The sequence below is a fragment of the Apium graveolens genome, unplaced genomic scaffold (assembly GCF_009905375.1).
Source record: "Apium graveolens cultivar Ventura unplaced genomic scaffold, ASM990537v1 ctg7163, whole genome shotgun sequence".
Lineage (NCBI taxonomy): Eukaryota > Viridiplantae > Streptophyta > Magnoliopsida > Apiales > Apiaceae > Apium > Apium graveolens.
The window spans coordinates 55,802-82,194 of NW_027420089.1; the positions used below are offsets into that span (position 1 = coordinate 55,802).

General features: G+C 34.6%; 2 protein-coding genes and 1 long non-coding RNA gene across 3 annotated transcripts; all 3 read left to right on the forward strand.

The window, feature by feature from the left end:
• The first annotated feature begins 12,078 nt into the window (after positions 1–12,078).
• LOC141703876 (uncharacterized) lies at positions 12,079–13,205 on the forward strand. The gene is made up of 2 exons (XR_012567739.1): positions 12,079–12,335; positions 12,589–13,205. It is a non-coding gene; the product is annotated as an uncharacterized LOC141703876 (long non-coding RNA).
• A 5,333-nt stretch (positions 13,206–18,538) lies between these two features.
• LOC141703879 (uncharacterized) lies at positions 18,539–19,334 on the forward strand. Its single transcript, XM_074507272.1, has 2 exons — positions 18,539–18,791; positions 18,895–19,334. Exons 1-2 carry the CDS (start codon positions 18,539–18,541, stop codon positions 19,332–19,334), a joined length of 693 nt encoding a protein of 230 aa, XP_074363373.1.
• Positions 19,335–21,715: 2,381 nt separating this feature from the next.
• LOC141703880 (secreted RxLR effector protein 161-like) lies at positions 21,716–22,543 on the forward strand (the record flags this gene model as incomplete). Its single annotated transcript, XM_074507274.1, has 2 exons — positions 21,716–22,287; positions 22,450–22,543. Coding segments are annotated over exons 1-2 (666 nt in total), but the record flags the coding sequence as incomplete, so codon positions are not given.
• Positions 22,544–26,393: the final 3,850 nt, after the last annotated feature.

The following is a 26,393-nucleotide window of genomic DNA, read 5'->3' on the forward strand; positions in this document are numbered from 1 at the left end:
TTTAGATGATGGGCTCAAAAAAAATTCATGCAGGCTGGGCCCTAAAAATAAATAATATCATACTTATGTGGATTTAAAATTTGTTTAACAAACCCACCAAGTGGTATCAAATATTTAGTTCAACACTCCATAATAATCTCTCATATCGCTCCAGTACCGGTCTGGGATAGGCAAGTGGGCTACCCCTCATAGGCTAAAGGCCGAGGCATGTGGGGCTTGGAGTATGAGAGTGGGGATTAAGCAGATTGTTGGGAGTTGCCTCAGTTGTCATACTAATTTTCATAGTGATGTATGATATTTTCATTAGTATCGATTTGTATGATAAACTCCAACTATTTCCACTAGTAATGTGTAGTAAATATATAAATAAGTTGTATATTACAAATATGATTCTACCATAAGTATAATTGAGAGAGATACACAATATATGGTATACATTATCCCTTTTACACAAGATTTTATCTCATCTAACTCTTCATTATTAGTAATGTGCAAATTAATTTTTTTATTTTCAAATTTTTATTTTTAGTATGAGTATACTTTTTAAATTTGTATTATGAGTTATAAAAATCTTTTACGATTTATCACTTTAAAAAATATCTAATAAAATAAATATTAACCAATTATATATTTTTTTTAATTATTTAACCGATATCTAATATATATAATTTATTTTATAAACCTATAGTCTAAATTATGTTGACGCGTAATTTGGATATTTATTTTTCAACCACATTATTAAACTAATCAAAACTAAAATTTGATATGTCATATTTATATTTTTTTACATTTTATATAGGATGTTTATTGTTAATTAGTTTATAATAAAAATATTAAAAGTGTTATATTGCAAATTATATGACATCATATTAATTAAATAACAACGGTGCACTTATAATATGTTCGAAAGATTAAAAAGTGGAACCAAACAATTGTGAAATTTTGACTATGAAATAAAAAATAAATAAAGATATACAACATTAAGAATTTGAAAAAAATCTTAATAAAATTAGTAATTATATAGGAAATTTCCCTATAAAAAGAGTGTTATCTATTCACAAACCCTAACACTTGACCGACTGTCAGCCGCCCCCATCTATTTCATAGAGACTCAAATTTACACTAAACAGTGATGAACATATTCGAAGATGAAGAAGACAATAAAGAAAACCACCCTCCACATGTAAATCAAGATTGGCACGGTATATTTCTTTACTCCTCCTCTTGAAAAAATAAATAATCATAGTTAATTTTTTTCTAATTAATTGTTTTCTACAGGTATTTCAAGGGGATTGGTTATGATACATCAGTACATGATAAAAATTAGAGTGAGAGAGGATGGGTGTAGAGGATTCTACCATTACATGCCTTCTCTAAACGCGGTGTGTGGTTATAATTCATTTTCTTATTATTCTATTATATTGATGACATGATTAATACACAATACTAATTTACATTTTTTTAGTAATATTGAATGACAAATAGTTTCAATAAGGACATCTAACTTTCATGATGCATATGCCATTAATTATACTTAAAAATAATTAAATGATATAGTTTATGTGTTTAGAAACTTGAGATTTTGTGCAGGAGGATGTAGGTCAATTATGTGTGGTGCCTGGATTATATTAGATTGACTTAGTGGCTTATATTAGTTTATAGCTTTAATTTTAAAAGTTGTTTGTATTTCGATTATCTCCCTAGCTATATATATATATATCATGTTATAAATGATGTAAAACTTAATGCTAAAGTAAAATTTCTATTTTTTTGAGTTGGTTTTCAACAACATAGTGCATATTTCTTGTTTATACTCAATGCCAGGATGTATACAAATATATATATAAGCTGTGTATTGTAAAACTGAGAAAAACAAAGACTTGCGTGTAAGTTGTTTTTATTGATTTGAAGCGTACAATATAAATAGATAGATGATAGAATATGCAGCTAAAAACAAGGACCATTAAACAACTAACTCTTCTAATGCAGTTCTACTTCTACGTGTCTACATATGCCATTTCTAAAACTTCTCCACGACTATGCATACTAATTCAACATGCACATACTTTAATTATTTTAAAAACAATCTATAAGTTTCAAAATAATTCCAACAATCACCCCCTTAGTTTTGAAACTTATTTAGGCAACTCCATTACTCCCAGTAATCTGCGCATTCTTTCAAATTGGATAGTAGTGAGAGCTTTGGTCAGGCAATCTGCTCGTTGCATATCACTACTCACATGCTTGACAATGATCTCCTTTCTCTCAACACATTCTCGAATATAATGGTAGCGTTTGTCTATATGTTTACTACGCCCATGAAATGTACAAGATTACTGGACCCATATCTTCACCTGTTAGCTTGCTGAGCAGATTCCTCAGCCAAACAGCTTGACAAGCTGATGTCGTCCCTGCCATAAACTCTGCCTCGCACGAAGACAAGGCCACACACCTTTGTTTCTGTGAGACCCATGTGATGAGGTTATCGTTTAAATAAAATACCATTCCTCTTGTACTCTTCCTGTCATCTGTTTGTCCTCCAAAATCGCTATTCGAGTATCCTGTAAGCATATTGTTTCCAATATCCCTCGAATAAACCACGCCGTAGTTAATTGTACCCTTGACGTACCTGAGTATACGCTTTACAGCATTCATATGAAGAACTGTGCCCTTTTCCATGAAACGGCTGACTATCCCCACAGCATAGCCATGTCGAGACATGTATGCACAACGTAGCGAAGTCCTCCAACCAAGCTTTTGTATTCTGTTGGATCCACCAGTTTCCCGCCTTCGTCCTTAGTCAAATGCTCCTTCGGATCCATAGGATATTTAGTGGGGTTAAAAGCTTGCATTCCAGCCTTCTCCAATATTTTCTTTGTGTAAGCTGACTGTTTTAGCTCTATACAGTCCTTCATTTGTTGAACCTCCATTCCCAGATAGTACGACAACCTCCCCAAATCATTCATTTCGAACCAATCATTCATCTGTTGTTTAAATTCATTTAGTACCTGTTATTAAGAGATCGTCTACATAGACAACAACAATGAGAGCTTCAACACCATTACTCCTGATGTACAATGCATGCTCATATGGGTACCTTGAAAAACCTAGATTCTCAAAATACTTGTTTAGTTTAGCATACCAGACACGTGGTGCTTGAAGCAGACCATAAAGAGCCTTAATCAATCTATACACCAAGTGTTCTTGACCTTCTTTAATAAAGCCTTAAGGTTGAGCAACATAAACTTTTTTTTAAATTTCTCTATTTAAAAATGTTGTTTTGACATCCAAGTGGTGAATCTGCCAATCGGTCTTGGTAGCCAATGCCAACAGAAAGCGAACAGTCTTGAGCCTGCTGACCAGAGCAAAAATTTCGTCAAAGTCCACCCCCTGCTCTTGTACGTATCTTTTGGAGACGAGGCTTGTTTTGTATTTTATTATTTCCCCATTAGCATTCCTCTTCAGCTTGTATATCCATTTCAGGCCTATTACCTTGCGATAAGCCGTTAATTCTGTCAGTGTCCATGTCTTATTCTGCTCAATAGACTCCATTTCGCTCAGCATTGCTATAACTCATTAGCTCATCAATTCCCATCAATAGAAGCTCATCATCGAGCTTAATTTCCTATGTCTCATTTTAAATATCAGCAAGAGATTTGTAACGTCGCGGTTTACTGCTACTGTCCGAGCTTGTAGACTCTGAATGGTCTATATTTACTGACATCTGTGGTGTCATGGGCATGCTCCCTTTTGTCGATGGAGTCACTGCTTCATTTTCAGACTCCATACTCGTTTGTTGTGATTGAAAGCTTTCTTCTCCCCCTTTGAATAACAGTTTCTTCACTATTCTGAACATCAGGGCCAACTACAACAAACGTGGTCTGTTGATCACGATTTTCCTCTCTATGCTGATCCCATGGCCATGTTTTCCTTTCCTCGAACGCCACATCCCTGTTTACAAATATCTTATTGCTTTGAGGATCAAGCAAGCGATATGCCTTTGTTCCTGGTTCATTGCCTTTGTTCGTGGTTCATTTCCAAGATGTATCACTGGTTTGCTCCTGTCATCCAACTTCTTAGTGTGTACCCATGGGATTTTCATATAAGCCATAAATCCAAAGACACGTACATGGCCTATGTTTGGTTTATCTCCTTTCCATGCCTCATATAGAGTCATTCCAGTTAGAGATCGCGTGGGTAACCTGTCGAGAATATACATGGAGTGTCTCACAGCTTCTCCCCATAACGTCAAAGGTAGATTCATTTATTTCATCATACTTCTAGCCATTGCAACCACTGTCCTATTTCTTCGTTCCATCACCCCCATTCTGTTGTGGAGAGTAGGGAGCTTTGTAGTGTCTTTCTATTCCGCTTTCCTCACATAATGTTGTAAAATCTTGAGAACAAAATTTTACTACACGATCAGTTCTGAGAGTCTTTACTCGCTTGTCTGTTCCATTTTCAACATGTGCTTTGAACTTCTTAAATGCATTAAGGGCTTCATCCTTACTTTTTAGAGTATATGACCACATTATTCGACTGAAATCGTCCACCAAAAGAAGAAAATACCTGTTGCCACCAGTTGTTGCCGGAGATATCGGACCACAAAGATCACCATGCACCAATTCAAGCACTTGTTTCGCACAGAATTTGCTTTGAGATGGGAACGATTTTCTGACCTGTTTGGACATCGAACAATCTGTGCACATAGTCTTTGGATTCTCAAACTTCGGCAACCCATGCACCATTTGTGTAGAATGCATAAGTGTCAAAGCTTGAAAATTCATGTGGCCAGTGAATGCCATAACCAAGGTAATTCATCTGTCTTAGAGATTAACAATGCAGGCTTACTGGTTTCTATAGTTATTTTATAAAATCTATTAGGGGATCTTTTCACCTTCATAAGTCGTTTTCTTGATTTTTCAAACACCCACAAGTACTCACCATTTAAGACGACTTTGTTTCCAACTTCAGACAATTCTCCAAGACTAATTATGTTATTGCAAAGCAAATGGATATAATTTACCTCTTCGAGGGTGTGTTCTTCCCCATTTTTGCATGCAAAGACCACATGGCTTTTCCCCTTTATTTCAACTGGTGAGCCATTTCCAAACCTCACTTGCCCAGTTACTCCCTCGTCAAGTTCTCTAAACTTTGATCGTAATCTTATCCAAATACCACAGGTTTGAATCAGCACGTTCACCATCGTGCACAAGTTTTGGTACAACCTTTTCTTCATTTAGCAACACCATTTCTTCCCCTTGTTTACTGTGTTTGGCCAATAAGAGTGCTAGCTCGTCATCCTTGATTTGTGCCATGTTTATTTCTTACTTTTGTTCCTTTTCTCTCCGGGTTTTTCGACACTCTGCAGCGAAGTAACCATATATGCCGCGTAACCCACGTCCACCTTCCTTTCAACGATTTCTTTGGCTGGATGAGCCCTCTGCACCTCCTCTGCTATTCCGTTTGATCCACTCCTCCCTAGTCAACAGAAGTTTTCCATCACTGTTTTCCCATTTTATTTGTAAAAGTTTGGAGATTGTAATATGAGTTTATACCTCTTTTTTCATCTTCAATTCATGATACAGTTTATTTGACCAGTTTCCGAGAAATTATTTTTAGCCAATGTTGGCTATTGATATGCCTTCCCATAAACTATATTGGCTATTGATATGCCTTCCTAGAAACTATATGCAGTAACAGGTTTCGACCATATTGATTTTCTTTTAGAAACATTGTCTAAGGATTTTTTTCACAAATAAATATGTACATATGTACTTATGCTAGATATTAATTAGATATCAGATATATTAATAGGATTATTTTGGATATCTATCAAGTTGGACTTTTCAAAATATAAATTTCATGAAATATGCTGTTATTAAATATTAAAGTAAAAATAAGTTGGGAAAAAGATTTTTAATGTATTTTGGAGTTCTAGCTCGAATTCTCTATACTCGAGGCATGTTGGTTTGTTGTGTACTTCCTAGAAACCCTATGATTTTTGTATTAATTTCAATAGGTTATCTGAAGTTGCATTTTAATCATAATAATGAAAATATTATATTACTTAAGTAATGAAAAGGAAAATAAATAATAATCAGATTATCAGACGGTTATTTCAAATGAAAATTGATAAATATTGGGGAAATGTTATGATCGGTAGTAGGCGCAAAAAGAAAAGAGAAGTAAAAAGGAGAAGACATCTTGTTACTTCACCCTGTTTTTGGTCAATGACTTTCACATCTGTACTTGTGTTTCAGCTAGTCCAGCAATACTTGGTAGTTCGAGCAGTGAAGATGGGGAGGCCTAATATGCACACAGAGTGGAGTAGCCCACTGGTGCATTCTAGAAGATAACCGTAAATTTAGCACCAAATCGGGGCATAACTTGTGCATGTTCTTCATCTCGGATTCCATCATACTCAGCAATTTGACTTGGTGTTTATGTTAAAAACATCAAAGTACTTTTTAATAGTTTTTTAATAGTTTTTAATAGTTTTTTTCCATTGTGAAAGCATCTTCTGTTCAGCTGGAGGTTCAATATTAAGACGATATATGCACACAGAGTGGAGTAGCCCACTGGTGCATTCTAGAAGATAACCGTAAATTTAGCTCCAAATCGGGGCATAACTTGTGCATGTTCTTCATCTCAGATTCCATCATACTCAGCAATTTGACTTGGTGTTTATGTTAAAAAATATCAAAGTACTTTTTAATAGTTTTTTCCCCTGTTCCCCTATTCCCATGTGAAAGCATCTTCTGTTCAGCTGGAGGTTCAATATTAAGACGATATTTGTTTTTTGTGTTTACAGTGGTTTGTATATTTGCATCATATAGCTTGCCTGTTTTTGTGATTGAATTTTAATCCTTTTCACATCATGCTGCTACTAATCATGACCTAGCTAAGCATAATATTTCAAAAACTACTAGCACCAAAAGTGATATAAATGAAGCCGAAGGTTCTGAGTTCACTTATAATATGTTATGAGGCTGTGTTCTGCTGTGCTGCACATTCTGGTATGCATATTGAAGCCTGTTCTTTGCTTATATGCATTTTGACGCTTGTTCTTTGGTTTGTGCTTTACTACGAATTTCTTTGGTTGTACTTTTCCACCGATATATTCACTAGCTAAGGGGATATATGTAGGTTGTGCCAATAGAACGATGACATAGGATCCTGTAAGCATATTGTTTCCAATATCCCTCGAATAAACCACGCCGTAGTTAATTGTACCCTTGACGTACCTGAGTATACGCTTTACAGCATTCATATGAAGAACTGTGCCCTTTTCCATGAAACGGCTGACTATCCCCACAGCATAGCCATGTCGAGACATGTATGCACAAGGTAGCGAAGTCCTCCAACCAAGCTTTTGTATTCTGTTGGATCCACCAGTTTCCCGCCTTCGTCCTTAGTCAAATGCTCCTTCGGATCCATAGGATATTTAGTGGGGTTAAAAGCTTGCATTCCAGCCTTCTCCAATATTTTCTTTGTGTAAGCTGACTGTTTTAGCTCTATACAGTCCTTCATTTGTTGAACCTCCATTCCCAGATAGTACGACAACCTCCCCAAATCATTCATTTCGAACCAATCATTCATCTGTTGTTTAAATTCATTTAGTACCTGTTATTAAGAGATCGTCTACATAGACAACAACAATGAGAGCTTCAACACCATTACTCCTGATGTACAATGCATGCTCATATGGGTACCTTGAAAAACCTAGATTCTCAAAATACTTGTTTAGTTTAGCATACCAGACACGTGGTGCTTGAAGCAGACCATAAAGAGCCTTAATCAATCTATACACCAAGTGTTCTTGACCTTCTTTAATAAAGCCTTAAGGTTGAGCAACATAAACTTTTTTTTAAATTTCTCTATTTAAAAATGTTGTTTTGACATCCAAGTGGTGAATCTGCCAATCGGTCTTGGTAGCCAATGCCAACAGAAAGCGAACAGTCTTGAGCCTGCTGACCAGAGCAAAAATTTCGTCAAAGTCCACCCCCTGCTCTTGTACGTATCTTTTGGAGACGAGGCTTGTTTTGTATTTTATTATTTCCCCATTAGCATTCCTCTTCAGCTTGTATATCCATTTCAGGCCTATTACCTTGCGATAAGCCGTTAATTCTGTCAGTGTCCATGTCTTATTCTGCTCAATAGACTCCATTTCGCTCAGCATTGCTATAACTCATTAGCTCATCAATTCCCATCAATAGAAGCTCATCATCGAGCTTAATTTCCTATGTCTCATTTTAAATATCAGCAAGAGATTTGTAACGTCGCGGTTTACTGCTACTGTCCGAGCTTGTAGACTCTGAATGGTCTATATTTACTGACATCTGTGGTGTCATGGGCATGCTCCCTTTTGTCGATGGAGTCACTGCTTCATTTTCAGACTCCATACTCGTTTGTTGTGATTGAAAGCTTTCTTCTCCCCCTTTGAATAACAGTTTCTTCACTATTCTGAACATCAGGGCCAACTACAACAAACGTGGTCTGTTGATCACGATTTTCCTCTCTATGCTGATCCCATGGCCATGTTTTCCTTTCCTCGAACGCCACATCCCTGTTTACAAATATCTTATTGCTTTGAGGATCAAGCAAGCGATATGCCTTTGTTCCTGGTTCATTGCCTTTGTTCGTGGTTCATTTCCAAGATGTATCACTGGTTTGCTCCTGTCATCCAACTTCTTAGTGTGTACCCATGGGATTTTCATATAAGCCATAAATCCAAAGACACGTACATGGCCTATGTTTGGTTTATCTCCTTTCCATGCCTCATATAGAGTCATTCCAGTTAGAGATCGCGTGGGTAACCTGTCGAGAATATACATGGAGTGTCTCACAGCTTCTCCCCATAACGTCAAAGGTAGATTCATTTATTTCATCATACTTCTAGCCATTGCAACCACTGTCCTATTTCTTCGTTCCATCACCCCCATTCTGTTGTGGAGAGTAGGGAGCTTTGTAGTGTCTTTCTATTCCGCTTTCCTCACATAATGTTGTAAAATCTTGAGAACAAAATTTTACTACACGATCAGTTCTGAGAGTCTTTACTCGCTTGTCTGTTCCATTTTCAACATGTGCTTTGAACTTCTTAAATGCATTAAGGGCTTCATCCTTACTTTTTAGAGTATATGACCACATTATTCGACTGAAATCGTCCACCAAAAGAAGAAAATACCTGTTGCCACCAGTTGTTGCCGGAGATATCGGACCACAAAGATCACCATGCACCAATTCAAGCACTTGTTTCGCACAGAATTTGCTTTGAGATGGGAACGATTTTCTGACCTGTTTGGACATCGAACAATCTGTGCACATAGTCTTTGGATTCTCAAACTTCGGCAACCCATGCACCATTTGTGTAGAATGCATAAGTGTCAAAGCTTGAAAATTCATGTGGCCAGTGAATGCCATAACCAAGGTAATTCATCTGTCTTAGAGATTAACAATGCAGGCTTACTGGTTTCTATAGTTATTTTATAAAATCTATTAGGGGATCTTTTCACCTTCATAAGTCGTTTTCTTGATTTTTCAAACACCCACAAGTACTCACCATTTAAGACGACTTTGTTTCCAACTTCAGACAATTCTCCAAGACTAATTATGTTATTGCAAAGCAAATGGATATAATTTACCTCTTCGAGGGTGTGTTCTTCCCCATTTTTGCATGCAAAGACCACATGGCTTTTCCCCTTTATTTCAACTGGTGAGCCATTTCCAAACCTCACTTGCCCAGTTACTCCCTCGTCAAGTTCTCTAAACTTTGATCGTAATCTTATCCAAATACCACAGGTTTGAATCAGCACGTTCACCATCGTGCACAAGTTTTGGTACAACCTTTTCTTCATTTAGCAACACCATTTCTTCCCCTTGTTTACTGTGTTTGGCCAATAAGAGTGCTAGCTCGTCATCCTTGATTTGTGCCATGTTTATTTCTTACTTTTGTTCCTTTTCTCTCCGGGTTTTTCGACACTCTGCAGCGAAGTAACCATATATGCCGCGTAACCCACGTCCACCTTCCTTTCAACGATTTCTTTGGCTGGATGACCCCTCTGCACCTCCTCTGCTATTCCGTTTGATCCACTCCTCCCTAGTCAACAGAAGTTTTCCATCACTGTTTTCCCATTTTATTTGTAAAAGTTTGGAGATTGTAATATGAGTTTATACCTCTTTTTTCATCTTCAATTCATGATACAGTTTATTTGACCAGTTTCCGAGAAATTATTTTTAGCCAATGTTGGCTATTGATATGCCTTCCCATAAACTATATTGGCTATTGATATGCCTTCCTAGAAACTATATGCAGTAACAGGTTTCGACCATATTGATTTTCTTTTAGAAACATTGTCTAAGGATTTTTTTCACAAATAAATATGTACATATGTACTTATGCTAGATATTAATTAGATATCAGAGATATTAATAGGATTATTTTGGATATCTATCAAGTTGGACTTTTCAAAATATAAATTTCATGAAATATGCTGTTATTAAATATTAAAGTAAAAATAAGTTGGGAAAAAGATTTTTAATGTATTTTGGAGTTCTAGCTCGAATTCTCTATACTCGAGGCATGTTGGTTTGTTGTGTACTTCCTAGAAACCCTATGATTTTTGTATTAATTTCAATAGGTTATCTGAAGTTGCATTTTAATCATAATAATGAAAATATTATATTACTTAAGTAATGAAAAGGAAAATAAATAATAATCAGATTATCAGACGGTTATTTCAAATGAAAATTGATAAATATTGGGGAAATGTTATGATCGGTAGTAGGCGCAAAAAGAAAAGAGAAGTAAAAAGGAGAAGACATCTTGTTACTTCACCCTGTTTTTGGTCAATGACTTTCACATCTGTACTTGTGTTTCAGCTAGTCCAGCAATACTTGGTAGTTCGAGCAGTGAAGATGGGGAGGCCTAATATGCACACAGAGTGGAGTAGCCCACTGGTGCATTCTAGAAGATAACCGTAAATTTAGCACCAAATCCGGGCATAACTTGTGCATGTTCTTCATCTCGGATTCCATCATACTCAGCAATTTGACTTGGTGTTTATGTTAAAAACATCAAAGTACTTTTTAATAGTTTTTTAATAGTTTTTAATAGTTTTTTTCCATTGTGAAAGCATCTTCTGTTCAGCTGGAGGTTCAATATTAAGACGATATATGCACACAGAGTGGAGTAGCCCACTGGTGCATTCTAGAAGATAACCGTAAATTTAGCTCCAAATCGGGGCATAACTTGTGCATGTTCTTCATCTCAGATTCCATCATACTCAGCAATTTGACTTGGTGTTTATGTTAAAAAATATCAAAGTACTTTTTAATAGTTTTTTCCCCTGTTCCCCTATTCCCATGTGAAAGCATCTTCTGTTCAGCTGGAGGTTCAATATTAAGACGATATTTGTTTTTTGTGTTTACAGTGGTTTGTATATTTGCATCATATAGCTTGCCTGTTTTTGTGATTGAATTTTAATCCTTTTCACATCATGCTGCTACTAATCATGACCTAGCTAAGCATAATATTTCAAAAACTACTAGCACCAAAAGTGATATAAATGAAGCCGAAGGTTCTGAGTTCACTTATAATATGTTATGAGGCTGTGTTCTGCTGTGCTGCACATTCTGGTATGCATATTGAAGCCTGTTCTTTGCTTATATGCATTTTGACGCTTGTTCTTTGGTTTGTGCTTTACTACGAATTTCTTTGGTTGTACTTTTCCACCGATATATTCACTAGCTAAGGGGATATATGTAGGTTGTGCCAATAGAACGATGACATTTTTTTTGTGCCATCATGGCATTTCTGGCGTGTTTCTTGTTCTGAATTGGAACTCCGATAGCAGCTCAAAAAATAAAGAAGGGGATGGAAACACTTAAATAAGTCAGCGAAGGGAATATTTCAAAATCATTCATGTTTTCATTATTTAAAGTAATTATGTGTTCTCACAAAATTCGTCCATTTCGAAAAGAACTGGTAATTTATGGAAAAAATTTACCACGCAAAAGCTAAAAAATGGTTAGGCAATCATATTTCATTAGTATGTTGTGTTTTTTTAAATTCTCGGCTGTACTCCTAGATTCAGGAGTTCAGTTCTCTCGTGGCTACGAACGTGTGAAAAAAGGCTAGACAGAGATGTGCTAGAAGAAGCCACAAGTACTCCTTACTCTTCCTTGTAAGCATTACCACACATTGTTTACAGAGTGGGATTCTGATGTTTCTCCAGACATGGTGGTACTGAATTCCCAAATCTCAGTAAAGCATTTTGGATTTGGTGGGGCCTTTCATTCTTTAGAGGATCGGAATCTAATGCAGTTGAGTCCAGGTGATGGTTGTGGTGATTTTCTAATTCTAGTTCAGTGTGTAATATTACTGTGTAGTTTATTTGATATCAATCTGGAACCTACAATAGAAGTTAAAGACAAATTAGTAGATATGTTGAAGTTTTACTGTTTAAAATATCTCTGAGCCGACACATCATTTCTTTGGAAGCAGGACAACTGAGAAGAAGGGTTGATTTTCTTTTGATTATGTGTACTTTGTATGTTTATAATCAATATAATATGTATCATCTGCAGGTGCAAGAGAGAGCATTAGGTGAGATTATTCATTCTGAACAATGTAATCAAGTTATTGCTGGGATTAAGCTGTAGCTTGACGAAGTCCAAGGCAGTGGGTAGATAACAGATATGGATTGGTAACTCTTCCTTAGTGGCTAACTCTCCCCTTGCTAGGTCCTGGATCGCCCTCTCCTATGAGCTTTTCTAATCCCGTTGATCTCGAGATGAGATGGCCGAGTCCGGTTCACCTTGTAGACTGCTCAGCCTAAGGCTAAAGGATAAAATGTGCTATAAAAGAAGAAAGTCAATTACCGGGTGAACCATATGGCCCCCAAAAGAACCCCGGTAATCACTTCAACCTGGACAGATAAACACTTTAAGTCGCTATCTATCCCAAGAACCTAGGTGCCCTACCTATTTATTACAAAGTAGCTGTCAGAGTCTTGTATGCTCTAAGTAGCTTATGTATGCTCCTAGCTCCCTTTGGGCTACAGAATAAGAGTTGGGTGGTTGGTGTGTCACTGGGTCGGTGGGGAAACCCCTAGAAGGGGGGACGAGCAGCCGAATCCACATCAGAAACTTAGCAAATACAAGTATTGTACACTTCTAGTTGCTGGATTCACAATTTTAAAAACCAGATGCAGAGGATTGTTTTTTACTTTTTTATTTTTGTACAAGGCAAATGAAAACATGTATTTTATTGATTAATAATTAGTATTACATTTAATCTTATAGTCAAAATTAACAATAATATCCAACATAACCACTTCCTTTTTTTTTCTTTATTGTTTGCTTCTCATTTTTTGAACAATAAGCTTTTTCATTTGTCTTATTTTTGTCAAATATTCGGATTCTATTAAAGAAAAATTAGGTATCAAATTATTTTACACACATCCTGGACCAGGGACTGGATCGAATAAACCTAGTAAAAACAATTTGGATACTGCGACAACCAGGTAATACACAGAATGCGCTACTCTTCTGTCTTCCATGTCTGCTCAACCCATGATCATGAACCTCTATATATATAATGTTATATCAGGGTGACAGGGCCTAAAGGTTTTGAAGAGATGGATGATAACAATGAGGAAATCATGGGAGGAGGCTTATCACTTGTGGCACCCAACAATATTTCCAAAAAACAATCTCACACAACTCAAATAATATAACTTTAGTATAAATAGACAATAATAACTTGTTGACTCCATTATATAATAAAATTAAACAAAACTTGAAGAAGATTATATAATTATGTGTTATCCTAATAAAGTAAATAATGTAAATGTTGGGTTTTCAGAACCTTTTATATTGCTTCCAAATAGGTTCCTAGCCCTTCTAAGTAGATATCTAGCTCTGCTACATGTATTCACCAAAAAATCTATCTATACTATACTATTATAGGCAATTTGGTAGTTGGTTGGTTGTTTGGTACAGTTATTTGGTACCCTAAATAACACCCTAAATAACAACCGTCAGATTTAAAGACATATAGATGGGAACCGTTGGATATAATAATAAAAAATATTATATTAATATTTAAACTGCTCTCATAGGTTGAGGGTTCAAATTCCGTTAACAACATATTAAATTTAAACTTTATATCTTTATTTTTAATAGTTTCTACAGGTTAAAGGTTTGAGTCCCGTAAATAACATATTATATATTATATTATTTATTTTCAGTCAAGTCTCAAATTATCATAAAACATAAATTATTATAACGTATTATGTTCTTAAATTTATTTTTCAATTATTGAAAATTTATATTAATATATCAATAATTTTAAGATAAAACATATTATTAAAAATTACTCGAGTGTTAAAAGCAATCCGTGTATGGCTCAGGTTACAGACTAGTATATATATATGGGCTACTCTAATAGAAACCAATTTTGGAATAAAAACTAGATTTCAAGTAATATTTTATTTTAAATTATTTTGAAATATATCACATATGGTATGCAAATCGATCGTTGAGAGGTGGAGAAAAATACAGTGAAGTCGGATTTTAAAACAAATTACCGTTTGACGTTAAAAATCAAATAAAAATCGGAGAAAAAAAGCTGAGATTGTGTGTGGGAGGGTACATATTAGTTCGGTGTGGTGCTTTTAGGGGGCTATTAAGGCAGATTGATCTAATGGCTTAGATTAGTTTCTAGTTTTTATTTTAACTTTAGTTTCTATTTGATCATTTGCCTATTATATATATGTGTGTGCTTACACTTATAAAATAACCCATGAACTCCCTAAAATGACACGACCAAGTTTCTTGGAGTGAATATCACACGTGCATGTGATAACCTCACACAGAACATATAATGTAATTTCTATATCAATAATTATAATCACTTGGATCCTATATATAATAATATTAGCACTTCCTTATCAAATAAAACAATTTTTTTCTAATATCGTAATCAGCTAATATTCTAATAAAATAGATAATTTGTCTTAGAAACTTCTAAATATTAGGCTTGCAGAGTCTTTTATTTTGGTTCCAAATCGTCTCAAGAATTTTAGAAATATGTCAAGTACTAGTAGGAGTATATGAGTCTTTTGTTTTGCTTCCAAAAGTTTCTTTGAGACTTTACACATATGTCTAGTACTAGTAGGAGTATATTTATTACATATTTTGACGAATAAATGTGTCTACACTTACAAAATGAGGCGCATCTTGATGGAAAAGCTATAGACTCCCCAAAATGATACGACCAAGTTTCATGAGGAAAATATCATATATGACCATGTTCGTAATCTTTCGAACTAAAAAATGCAACCAAGGAGAAATTTATCAAAAAACCATTTTTTGAGCAATATCATTGACTTTATTAGCATAGGACATATGAAATACCGGAAGCTTAACTTGTTTATTACATAACCCCAAGGCTATGTGACACTCTAGATTAACTTTTGCTTTTAATTTGTTTTCAAATATCCATAGTGGATGTTGGGGTTAAACTGTATACATATTTTCTACCACTATGTGTCTCTTTGAAAGAATATTTTGGTTGAGGAACATGACAATTAAATATTATGTCTAATAATAATATTGTGAGTACTTGATTGTTGGCGTTGAACATGGTACAAAAAATACTTCATTCCTTGAACTGATTACTTTAATATTAATCCTCTTCATATCATGCTTAACTATATGTGCAATATGGATAAAATACTTTATAAGAAACATCTTCTTTTATTTTTAGTTTTCTTGTGGTCTCGATCACCAATCCTTAACTTTTTATTTGTTGAGGTCTAATTATAGGATTCTTGCTTAGCAAAAGTAAATAAATTATAGGATGCCTGATAAGTGCTCGAAAAAGTTTCGAATAACTTATTTTCACAATAAAGTTTTTGGCAGGGTTTGAAAATATATTTTGTGAAGGTAACAACTTTTTCGGGAGAGGTAATTACAGGGGCATAAAGGTGAGGTAACTATCAGCGAAGTAATTGATTCATCATTGATTATGTATAAAAAATAGTGGCTCTGATACCAATTGACGGGGGATGCAGATTTGGAAAAACTAGGATTTATGATATTAAAACTCTCGCAAGGTTTTTTCCATTTAAATCAATATTTTTTCTTAAAAATAAATTTTAAAGAATTACAATAATAAAAAGCCCATAATTTAATTTGAATAAATTACTTTAACTTTTACTTCAAAAGATGATTTTTAAAATCTCAAGATGATGAGTAGCATCCTTGCAAACCGGTCCCGAGATGTTCACGGACAGCTCTACTCAACTTATATTTGTAAATTACCTTTTTGTTGATTCTTAATTTTATATGAAACTTATTGACAACTTTTTTTTAAGGAAAAAGACAACGTTGTGGATGGAAATATGAAAAGTTTTACTTTTTACCTTATTGCGAATAAAGTTAGCGGGTGATTGAGAATAACTCTGTTAGTTGTTTAATATTGGAGATTTTTTTTCATTTAATTGTGGTAGCGTGTTATTATCAACAACTACAAATTGATTAAATGTATTTTTTTAATAATTAGGATTAGAATCAAGGATTTCATATATAAAAATTAAATGTAATCTTAATAATTTTTAGACTTTGATCAACTATTTAAATTAATTTTTTTTGCTAAAATGAATTGTTATCCAACCAATGTTCAATTTAATAGCATAGACTTTCAAAACATAACTACATAAAATTCTAATACTGTTTAGGATACAGTTATATCTTTTACGTCTCACCAACTTTTAAATAATAAATTGACAAAGCAAGATGACCTCAAAATAATACCTATAATAATGCATCCTCAATTGCACAAAAGTTAGTGTTCCTTTTTTCATTCCCTTCATTTCTACTCTTCCGCACAACAATGTGAGTAGATTTTTCTGTGGCCATGTCTTCAAAATATATTTGGTAAGTAATGTTTCACCTTGTTTTATGTTCTTTTTGACATTTGATGACTTATTTCTCTGAATGGTGCTTCTTTTGTTTAGTCCTGAATTGATTATAATCTAAAAATACCTAATTTGTAGCATTTGTTTCTTCTTTCGTAAGCGTTGTACGAATATTGTTAATTCATCCTTGGCTACCAATATCCAAATTATGTTTTTTATAAATTTATCTAGATCTATATAGAATATATATGGTAAAATGTTTAAAAGGAACAAGTTAATATGGTTTGAGCATGTAGTGGACAATTGGCATATATTACTTTTATGATTATTGTTAAAATGCAATTAAATGGCTCCAAAACTTTAAGTGTCATGTAAATATATTATATTACAAAAACATAGAAAAAATAATTTTAACCGTGTGATTTGACAGGATTTTGCTCTCTTGGTATATGAAAAACAATGAGATTAAGAAGGTATTACGTTGAGGGAAATAAATAACGTGCCTCTGTTGTTATTGATGAATAATTACGAATCTTGTTTTTTAAATTTCTTGCCAAGTTATTTTGTCTTATGGATTATTTTCTTACGAAAATATATAAAGTAACCTCTGTTTATCTTTGTAGTTTTTGCATATGTGTATTAATTTAATAATAATAGCAATAATAATAATAATAATAATAATAATAACAATTTTAATTTGTTTGCATAATTATATTAATATTAATATTTTATTGCTATAGGTGTGATGCAAGAATCATTTAGTAGTTGTTAGGGTTATAATTCAATATATTGTAGTGACAAACTCCTTACTAGTTACTAGGTTATCATGTATATTTTTATAGACATTTAATACGAACAACCAAAAAACCCTCGTATATATTTGCTAATTATCTTATAAATAAACCCTCTCAGCTCTTATTGTATATAGTTATTATATTGTTAATTGTTTTTATGTTGGAGAATGGTTTCTTGGTTTTAATTTTGTTGGTAATTTATGTTCCTCGGTATGGAATGATGTATAAGCTAAAACTCTTATATAGAATTTTTTCGGTAGAAATATCAGTAACTGTAAAAGTCTAACTCAAAATATAAGGTTTAGCTTGTTCTTTCAAGCTTGATTGTTAGATAATTTTTTTTTAATCTAAACATTATTTAGAAATAATTAGAGTTGTTATGTAGCTATAATATAGTTGATTTGATTTAGTCAGGATAGTTATTAGAGGTGGTAGAGAAAAATAAGGAAGTGCATTCAAGATAGGAGTTTGTTCCTATTTTGTAGCAGTAGTTGATAGGATTTCTATAATTATGCTTTGTAACTGTTATTGAAGAACTTAACGTGAGAAAACATTGTTCCAAGCAACAAAAACAGTGTGTGTGTGTTGACATTAGTGCTACATCTGGTATCAGAGCTTCAGCGATCAGCTAGAAGACGTGCTCAACAATTCGCCATGGAAATAAAAAAACCTAAGGAGACTTCATTTGGTGTGAGTTATCCAATGCTTACAAAGACTAATTATGCTGCGTGGTCTCTCAAAATGAGAGTATTCATGCAAGCATACAGGGTGTGAGAGGCGATCGAACCAAAGGGAGAGAAGGCTGTGATCGATGATAAAATGGACAAGAAGGCTTTGGCTGTCATGTACCAAGGCATTCTAGAGGAGATTTTACTCGCTTTGGTTGAGAAGAAAACGTCGAATGATGCTTGGAACGCCATCAAAATAATGAGCTTGGGAGCTGACATAGTAAAGGCAGCAAAGTCTCAAACACTGAAGGGTGAATTCGAAGCCCTGAGCATGAAGGAAAGTGAGTCGCTAGATGATTTCTATTTGAAATTACACTGTCTAGTAACAAACATAAGGGCACTAGGTGAGACGATGGAAGAAAGTTATGTGGTTGAGAAGCTTCTAAAAGCTGTTCCTTCAGCAATTTCTCCATATTGCATAAGCGATCCAACTATTTGGAAAATTAGAAGAGATGTCAATAGAAGAGGTGGTGGGCTCGTTAAAAGCCCATGAGGAACGTGTTCGAGGCCAAACAGACACAGGGGCAGGCCAAGGACAACTTCTGTTGACTGAAGAGGAATGGAAGCAAAGAGAAAACCAAGAGGATAAATTACTGTTGACTCCTGAAGAATGGATGAAACGAAACAACAAAGGAGGGAACGAGTACAAGGGCAATGAACCAGCTCGTGGGATACGTGACAGGAGCAAAGTACGTTACTTCAATTGCCAGGGACTTGGGCATTTCGCTGCAGAGTGCAGGAAACCTCGTCGTGACAGAGAGATGGGTAAGGAGGTAAACCTGTCACAAATACAAGGAGATGAGCCGGCCTTGTTGGTGGCCGAAATCGAGAATGAGGATAAAGTTAGCATATTGGTAAAGGAAGGAAATGTGTTCCCAAAGCTATGAGCAAAGGGCGAGTCACAAAGACGATCACAAGTGTGGTACCTCGATAATGGGCCAGCAACCACATGACTGGCGAAGAAGGGAAATTCAAAACTTTGGACAAAAGCGTGACAGGACAGGTTAAATTTGGTGATGGGTTTGTGGTGTACATAAGAGGGAAGGGAGATATCTTATTCAAGTGTAAGAATGGGGAAGATAGAGTGTTCACAGACGTCTTCTTCATACCCGACCTTTGCAACAACATAATAAGCTTGGGACAATTGTCCGAGGGTGGAAATAAAATTGTGATGGACGGAGAGTACATGTGGGTCTATGCACAAAGTGGGAGAACATTAATGAAGGTGAAAAAGTCTCAGAATCGCTTGTATAAAATTAGCCTTGAAGACAATGGCCCTATGTGTTTGATGGTAAAAACAGAGCAGGAGACATGGTTGTGGCATAATCGCCTTGGCCACGTGAACATTCAGGCCCTTGAATTAATGTCAAGGGAGAAGATGACTAGAGGGATTCCAAAGCTCGTTCAACCAACTAGGAGATGTGAGGGATGTCTGATGTCAAAGCAACCCAGGAGCCCATTCCCATCTAGTATAACGTTTAAAGCCGAAAAGAAGCTAGAGCTGGTGTATGCACACCTGTGCGGACCCATCACGCCCACTACACCAGGAGGTAACCGTTATTTTCTATTATTTGTAGATGACTTTAGTAGAAGGATGTTGGTGTATTTGTTGAAGGAGAAGAGTAGTGCATTTGATGCGTTTAAGAAATTCAAGTCGTTGGTTGAAAATAGAAGTGAGTTGAAAATCAAAATGTTAAGAACGGATCAAGGAGGAGAGTTTTGCTCAAAAGAGTTTAACTCATTTTATGAGGACTCAGGGATTGAACGCCAATATACCGCCCCATACACCCCGCAGCAAAACGAGGTGGTTGAAAGGAGGAATAGAACAGTAGCAGCCATGGTCAGAAGTTTCATCAAGGAATCATAACTACCGCCGTGGATGTGGGGTGAGGCTGTAAGGCACTCAATTTATGTACTAAACGGACTTCCAACTCGAGTGCTGGAGGGAAAAACGCCATATGAGGCATGGAGTGGAAGGATGCCAGATTTAAGTCATTTAAGTGTGTTTGGTTGCTGCGTGTACATGAAAATACCAACTGTGAACGTCAAGAAATTAGACGATCGAAGTCGAAGGATGATTTACCTTGGAAGAGAGCCAGGGACTAAGGGAAATAGGCTTTATGACCCCATGACAGGATCAATGCATAAAAGCAGGGATGTAGTATTCTTTGAGGACGAGTTTTGGTCATGGGAAAAAGCTGAAACCACTGAAATTTTAATTCCAGGACAAGTATTGGAGGTTGAAGAAACACCAGTGGTTGAACATCGCGACACAGCAGAACAGGAGGAGAGGACACCTGTTCAAATACCTCGTGACACAACAGAGGGTGAGTTCACAAAAAACACAGATATATCGAGTGCTGAGAGCAGCGAACCACGACGATACAGGCCATTACATGAAATATACAACGAAACTGAGATGATAGAAATGATTGACGAGGTCATGTTACTAAAGGTAGAAGAGCCCACACATTACAGTGAAGCAGTGAGTGAGCAGGAGTGGGTGGAGGCCATGAAAACCGAAGTTGAAATGATTGAAAAGAATAATACCTAGGAGCTTACCGATTTACCAGCTGGGCATAAACCTGTGGGGCTAAAATGGGTCTATAAACTAAAGAAAGACACAGAAGGAAATGTAGTAAAGCATAAAGCCAGACTTGTGGCCAAGGGATATGTGCAGAGAAAAGGAATAGATTATAACGAAGTGTTCGCTCCTGTAGCAAGGTTGGACACCATAAGGTTGTTACTAGCTCTGGCAGCAAAAGAAGGATGGCAGGTGCACAACCTTGACGTAAAGTATGCATTTTTAAACGGAGAATTACTTGATGAAGTGTACGTTACTCAGCCGGAAGGGTTTGTTAAAAAAGGACAGGAATATAAAGTGTATCGACTGTTGAAGGCGTTGTACGGGCTACGACAGGCCCCAAGGGCATGAAATGCAAGGCTGGACAAGTGCTTAACAAAATTGGGGTTTTAAAGTGCCAACACGAACAGGCTGTATACACGAGGTATAAAAAGGAGAGTTTACTAATAGTAGGCGTGTATGTGGATGATCTGATAATAACAGGTGCTAACTTAACAGAGGTTGATGAGTTCAAGAGGGAAATGAATCAACAGTTTGAAATGAGTGACTTGGGTTTATTATCGTATTACTTGGGAATTGAAGTCAGTCAGAGTTGCTCAGGTATTACGTTGAAGCGGGCTGCATATGTAAAATGAATCCTTCAGAAAGCTGGGATTGGTGAGTTATAATTTGACAAGATGTCCCATGGATCAGAAACTTCAGTTGGACAAGGATGAAGGCAGAGAACTGGTGAATGCTACTGAATATCGATGCATTGTTGGGTGTTTAAGGTATTTAACCCATTCTCTTCCTGATATAACTTATGTTGTGGGTGTCGTTAGCAGATTTATGGAGCAGCCAACAGTCAAACATAAACAAGCGGTGAAGCAAATACTGAGGTATATAAAAGGAACGATAAGCTATGGCCTGAGATATACACGTAATAGCTACAGAAATGCACTATCTGGTTATATAGACACTGACATGGCTGGGGATGTGGTTGACAGGAGAAGCACGGGAGGAATGTACTTCTATCTAAATGGGAATTTGATATCATGGACATCACAAAAACAAAGGGTGATTGCATTATCGTCGTGTGAAGCTGAATACATGGCGGCTACGCTGGCAGCATGTCAGAGCATTTGGTTACGAGGTCTGTTAAGGAAGGTATTGAGACAACAGGTTGGGTCAGTCATATTATACATTGATAATAAGTCTGCAATAGAGCTGATGAAAAATCCTGTTCTGCATGGGAGGAGTAAGCATATAGACGTGAGGTTTCATTTTTGGTTTCACCGAGGAGTACAAAGCTCTATTCTTTCATGCTAACTAAAGTCCATCACAGGTGTCATGTATATACACAGGAAGAGTTGATGACATCCATTTGCATGTATAGAAGAATTTCACACCAAATACTTTATCTGCTGTCAAATTTTCAGGTTGACAGATGAAGCTTACAATTTTCAAAGCGCTTTGAACTTGCCTCAAGTTAGTGATGTACGGTTTACAAGAAGATACGTGCGATGTATGGAGGTATTCTGATTTTTGAGATAATTAAGTGTTTACAAGAACTCTCTTCTTTTTGCAACTTATTTAACAAACATATTTCTTTTGTACAAATAGTCTTTATATATGTTTTCTGAAAACCCTCAATTATTTATCTGATCAAATCTCGGCTCTTTATCGGAATTTATAAATGCATCAAATGAACAGACTGCAAAACTTGTGATGTTTTGAAGTACTATGTTCAGTTTACTTTTAAATATATAATCTATTCAAGTTTGTTTGCAACACCTCACTTTTGAAATCATTTTAATTTTTCTGCAGCACTTTGCTTTAAAAAAGTTTTATAAGTTATAACTTGTGTGTTTATAACATAGCGGGTACCTAAATGTTATTGTGGTATTATCAAATAAATACAAACAAATACCTCCTTAGGGTGAAGATGAAACTAAGAAATAACTGGAAAGGTCTTCTAGTATGTATTGTAATACCCCGAATTTTCAGAAAATAGTTATATTTAAATATTCAGCTAAAACTCCAAATTAAATCCATAATAAGAATAAGTTTCTAGTTTTTCATAGAATTCTAAAATCCGAGACATAAATAAAATCATCTAAGCTGAAAATAAAGTAAATCCTGGGAGTCGCAGCTCCAATACAAACATAATCACTAAAATATTATTCCAAAGCAAGCTCAAATCAAGTCCACCTTTAAGATGTCCCAAAAGCTAAGCACCTGAAAATTTGTGAGTAATGAGCCAAGAGCCCAGCAAGAAAACAATTCTACACTTGTGGATCAAGTATCATAATTTTATAAAACAAAAATCATTTTCCAAAATCCATATGACATAAGATATAAAATTCCATAGCTCGCTAATGCCACAAATACCTGGTGACACAGTATCAAAAGTTCATAATTTTTGTCAATAATGCGCCCCTTACTAAGGTATCATAGAGTGTGCGCTCCCGAAGGCATCATAAGTAGCACTCCCTGGTAAGGTATCAAAGGTTAGTTCCGGAACTATACGCAATTACTAACTGGTTCATAAGTCAGAGCTCACTGGGAATTCTTATTTCTAAAATAGGGTACTTGATCCATAAATTTTAAAACAAAAGCAGTGCAAAAATATTTAAAAGATTTTAAAATAAATAAAGTGTGAAGACTTAACTTACCTTATATGCAAAAATGGTGATCCAAAATATTGCCAAACAAATCCTAAGTTTCAAATAATCAAACCAATAAAAATTAATAAATAATCCATATATAATGGTAAGGCGTAAACAATATTACTTCAATGTTTATATAGGCTATAAAGTACTAAACCATACTAGTTAACAAAGAACATATACCATTTTGATAGTTCTAAACAATAAATAAGAAAAGAAAGTACTTAATACACTTTAATACAAAATTATATTTTAGTAACATACAATTTACAAAATTATATAATAGTTTGAAATTAAAAATATATCAATTCAACTAAAACGTAAAATCATGCATCATTGTTCCAAAATAATTGAGATCACATATAAATAATGTATTGCAATTCATGTATAAATCATTTAATATATGCATCAAAATCTTAAGACTTTCTAAGTATATATATATATATATATCTATTTATATAATATTATATTTACAATCTAATATACAAATATTTAATGCATAATCATGCATATTTAATACAACTATATATTTGGGAGCACATGAAAATTTATATGACCAATGTCAAAAAAAACAATAAATATCTTGTAGGAAAGAATATTTTAATAATTAATTTGAAAGTAATATCATTGACATATTTGTAATAACAATGTAAACAAAAACATGCTCTATAAAATAAGGAGGATGTTTAACCATAGCTAAAAAGTAAACATTTCATAGGTAGTAATAGTTTAAATGCATAGTAAAAATATAGAATAAGATATAAAATATGTACCTATGCTGAAAAAGAAGAAGTAGAATAAAACATACCTTGATAGAAGATTGTTGTGCAAACAAAAATGAACCTCATACAAGTCTATTTATTTAGAAATTTGTTAAAACCCACTCCTAGGTTTGTGGCTAGTTATCACCCCACTACTTTTGAACTCACCTGCACATTATCTTACATTATATTTATAGGAGTAGTTTTTGACTAAGTAAAACATCTAAAGATAAAGTATACTTAATTATATAGATATTTATAACCAAATACATTATTTTGTAATGTATTAAGTAAAATCTACATACATAACATGTGAATCATACTATTTTGTAAACTATACATATAAGAAAATATTATTTTTTTATCAAAACAAATAATTTAAAATTCCAAAGACAGATATATATTTGTAAAAAAAATCTGGGTTATCATATATATTGCTAAAATTGTTGCAAACATGTTGATGGTGAATTGGAGGAATGTATTTACATAATTGTTAATCCTTGTTATCTTTCTCCATTGTATAGATGTCAGAAGTGGTCAACTTAAGGTGGGACTTGATTGATCACAGTCATGCAGCACGGATGAATTCAAGAAGTAAGTTTAATTCATTATTTATTTTTCTTTATCTTTTGTTACATTGCTTTTGAGCTTTCTTCTTCAGGTTTTGTTTTAAGCCTTCAAATTCTATTTATAATGAAAACCTGGACATATTTATCAGGGAACCAAATTAATTCTTTAATCTGATTCAGTAGCTAGACAATAACTGTTGCAAGTCCGTTTTTCTATATTTGTGCCTATTGAGTATTGACATAGTTGACTGGGATGAACAAATGAAGGGATCTGTAGATGGACTAATCCTTACAGGTTTATTGGTTAAGGTTTTAATAATATACAAAAAATAATCAAGGCAGGTTGTTTATCATAGCCAATCCTTAGGAACTAATATATTATATTAAGTGAAGAAACTAAGCATTCATCTACGAAGGTCTGTCCTGCTTGCAATATTTTTTTTAAGCTATATGTGTACGACGCACACATGGTCACATGCTCACAACCAACATTTACCATAATCCGTAACTACTTTAAACAAATGACGTTTGAGTAATATTTTAATCAGTGATATGTATATGAAAGATGTGTCAGGTTTTCACAAATAGAGCTAAAATTGTCGATTTAATTTTTTTTTATTAAAATGATGTAGGACAACTCTAGTTATGATGGATATATAAACTAAAAATGATAACGATGATACAATTTTGGCGGATGAACAACATAACAGCCATTATCCCAAGGGTTTCCGAACAACAAAATGGAGAAGAAACCCAATTTAGGATTCAAAGATATTCGAGTAATCAAGTCTTACATAATATACCCTTGTGCTTACATAGGGAAGAAAAAACCTAATTAAAGAATTACGGAACAAGGCTTGATGATATTTAGGCTTATTATATACGATTTGTCTAGCGTGTGACCATGGGCACATGCTTAGGGCACATGCTAAGAACTAAAACTTATAAAGTTTGAATTATTTTGATTGGTGGAGTTGTTGAAAATGCAGGAGTCCATCATTATTAAGAAGTGTTGGACAATCAAAACAAGCCAAAATTATAGAAGTTTGTGATAATTCTATGCCCATGGGCACACCACAGAAAAACCGTATTATATAACTTACTACATTTTGATAAACTACTGGCCCACATCCGAAACAAATAAATGAATACACTTATTTTCTTTACTATATATTATCAAACTTTATGCTGATAAAAATTAAAGTTACGTGTTTGTCAGGCTTGATGGATATATGCTTATTTTTTATTTGTAAAATTTTGGAAATTGTAATTTTAATTTATACCTCTTTTTTCACGTTAAGTTCACTGATACAGTTCTTTCGACAAGTTTCCGAGAAATCAATTTTAGCCGATGCTGGCTATTGATATGCCTTCCTAGAAACTA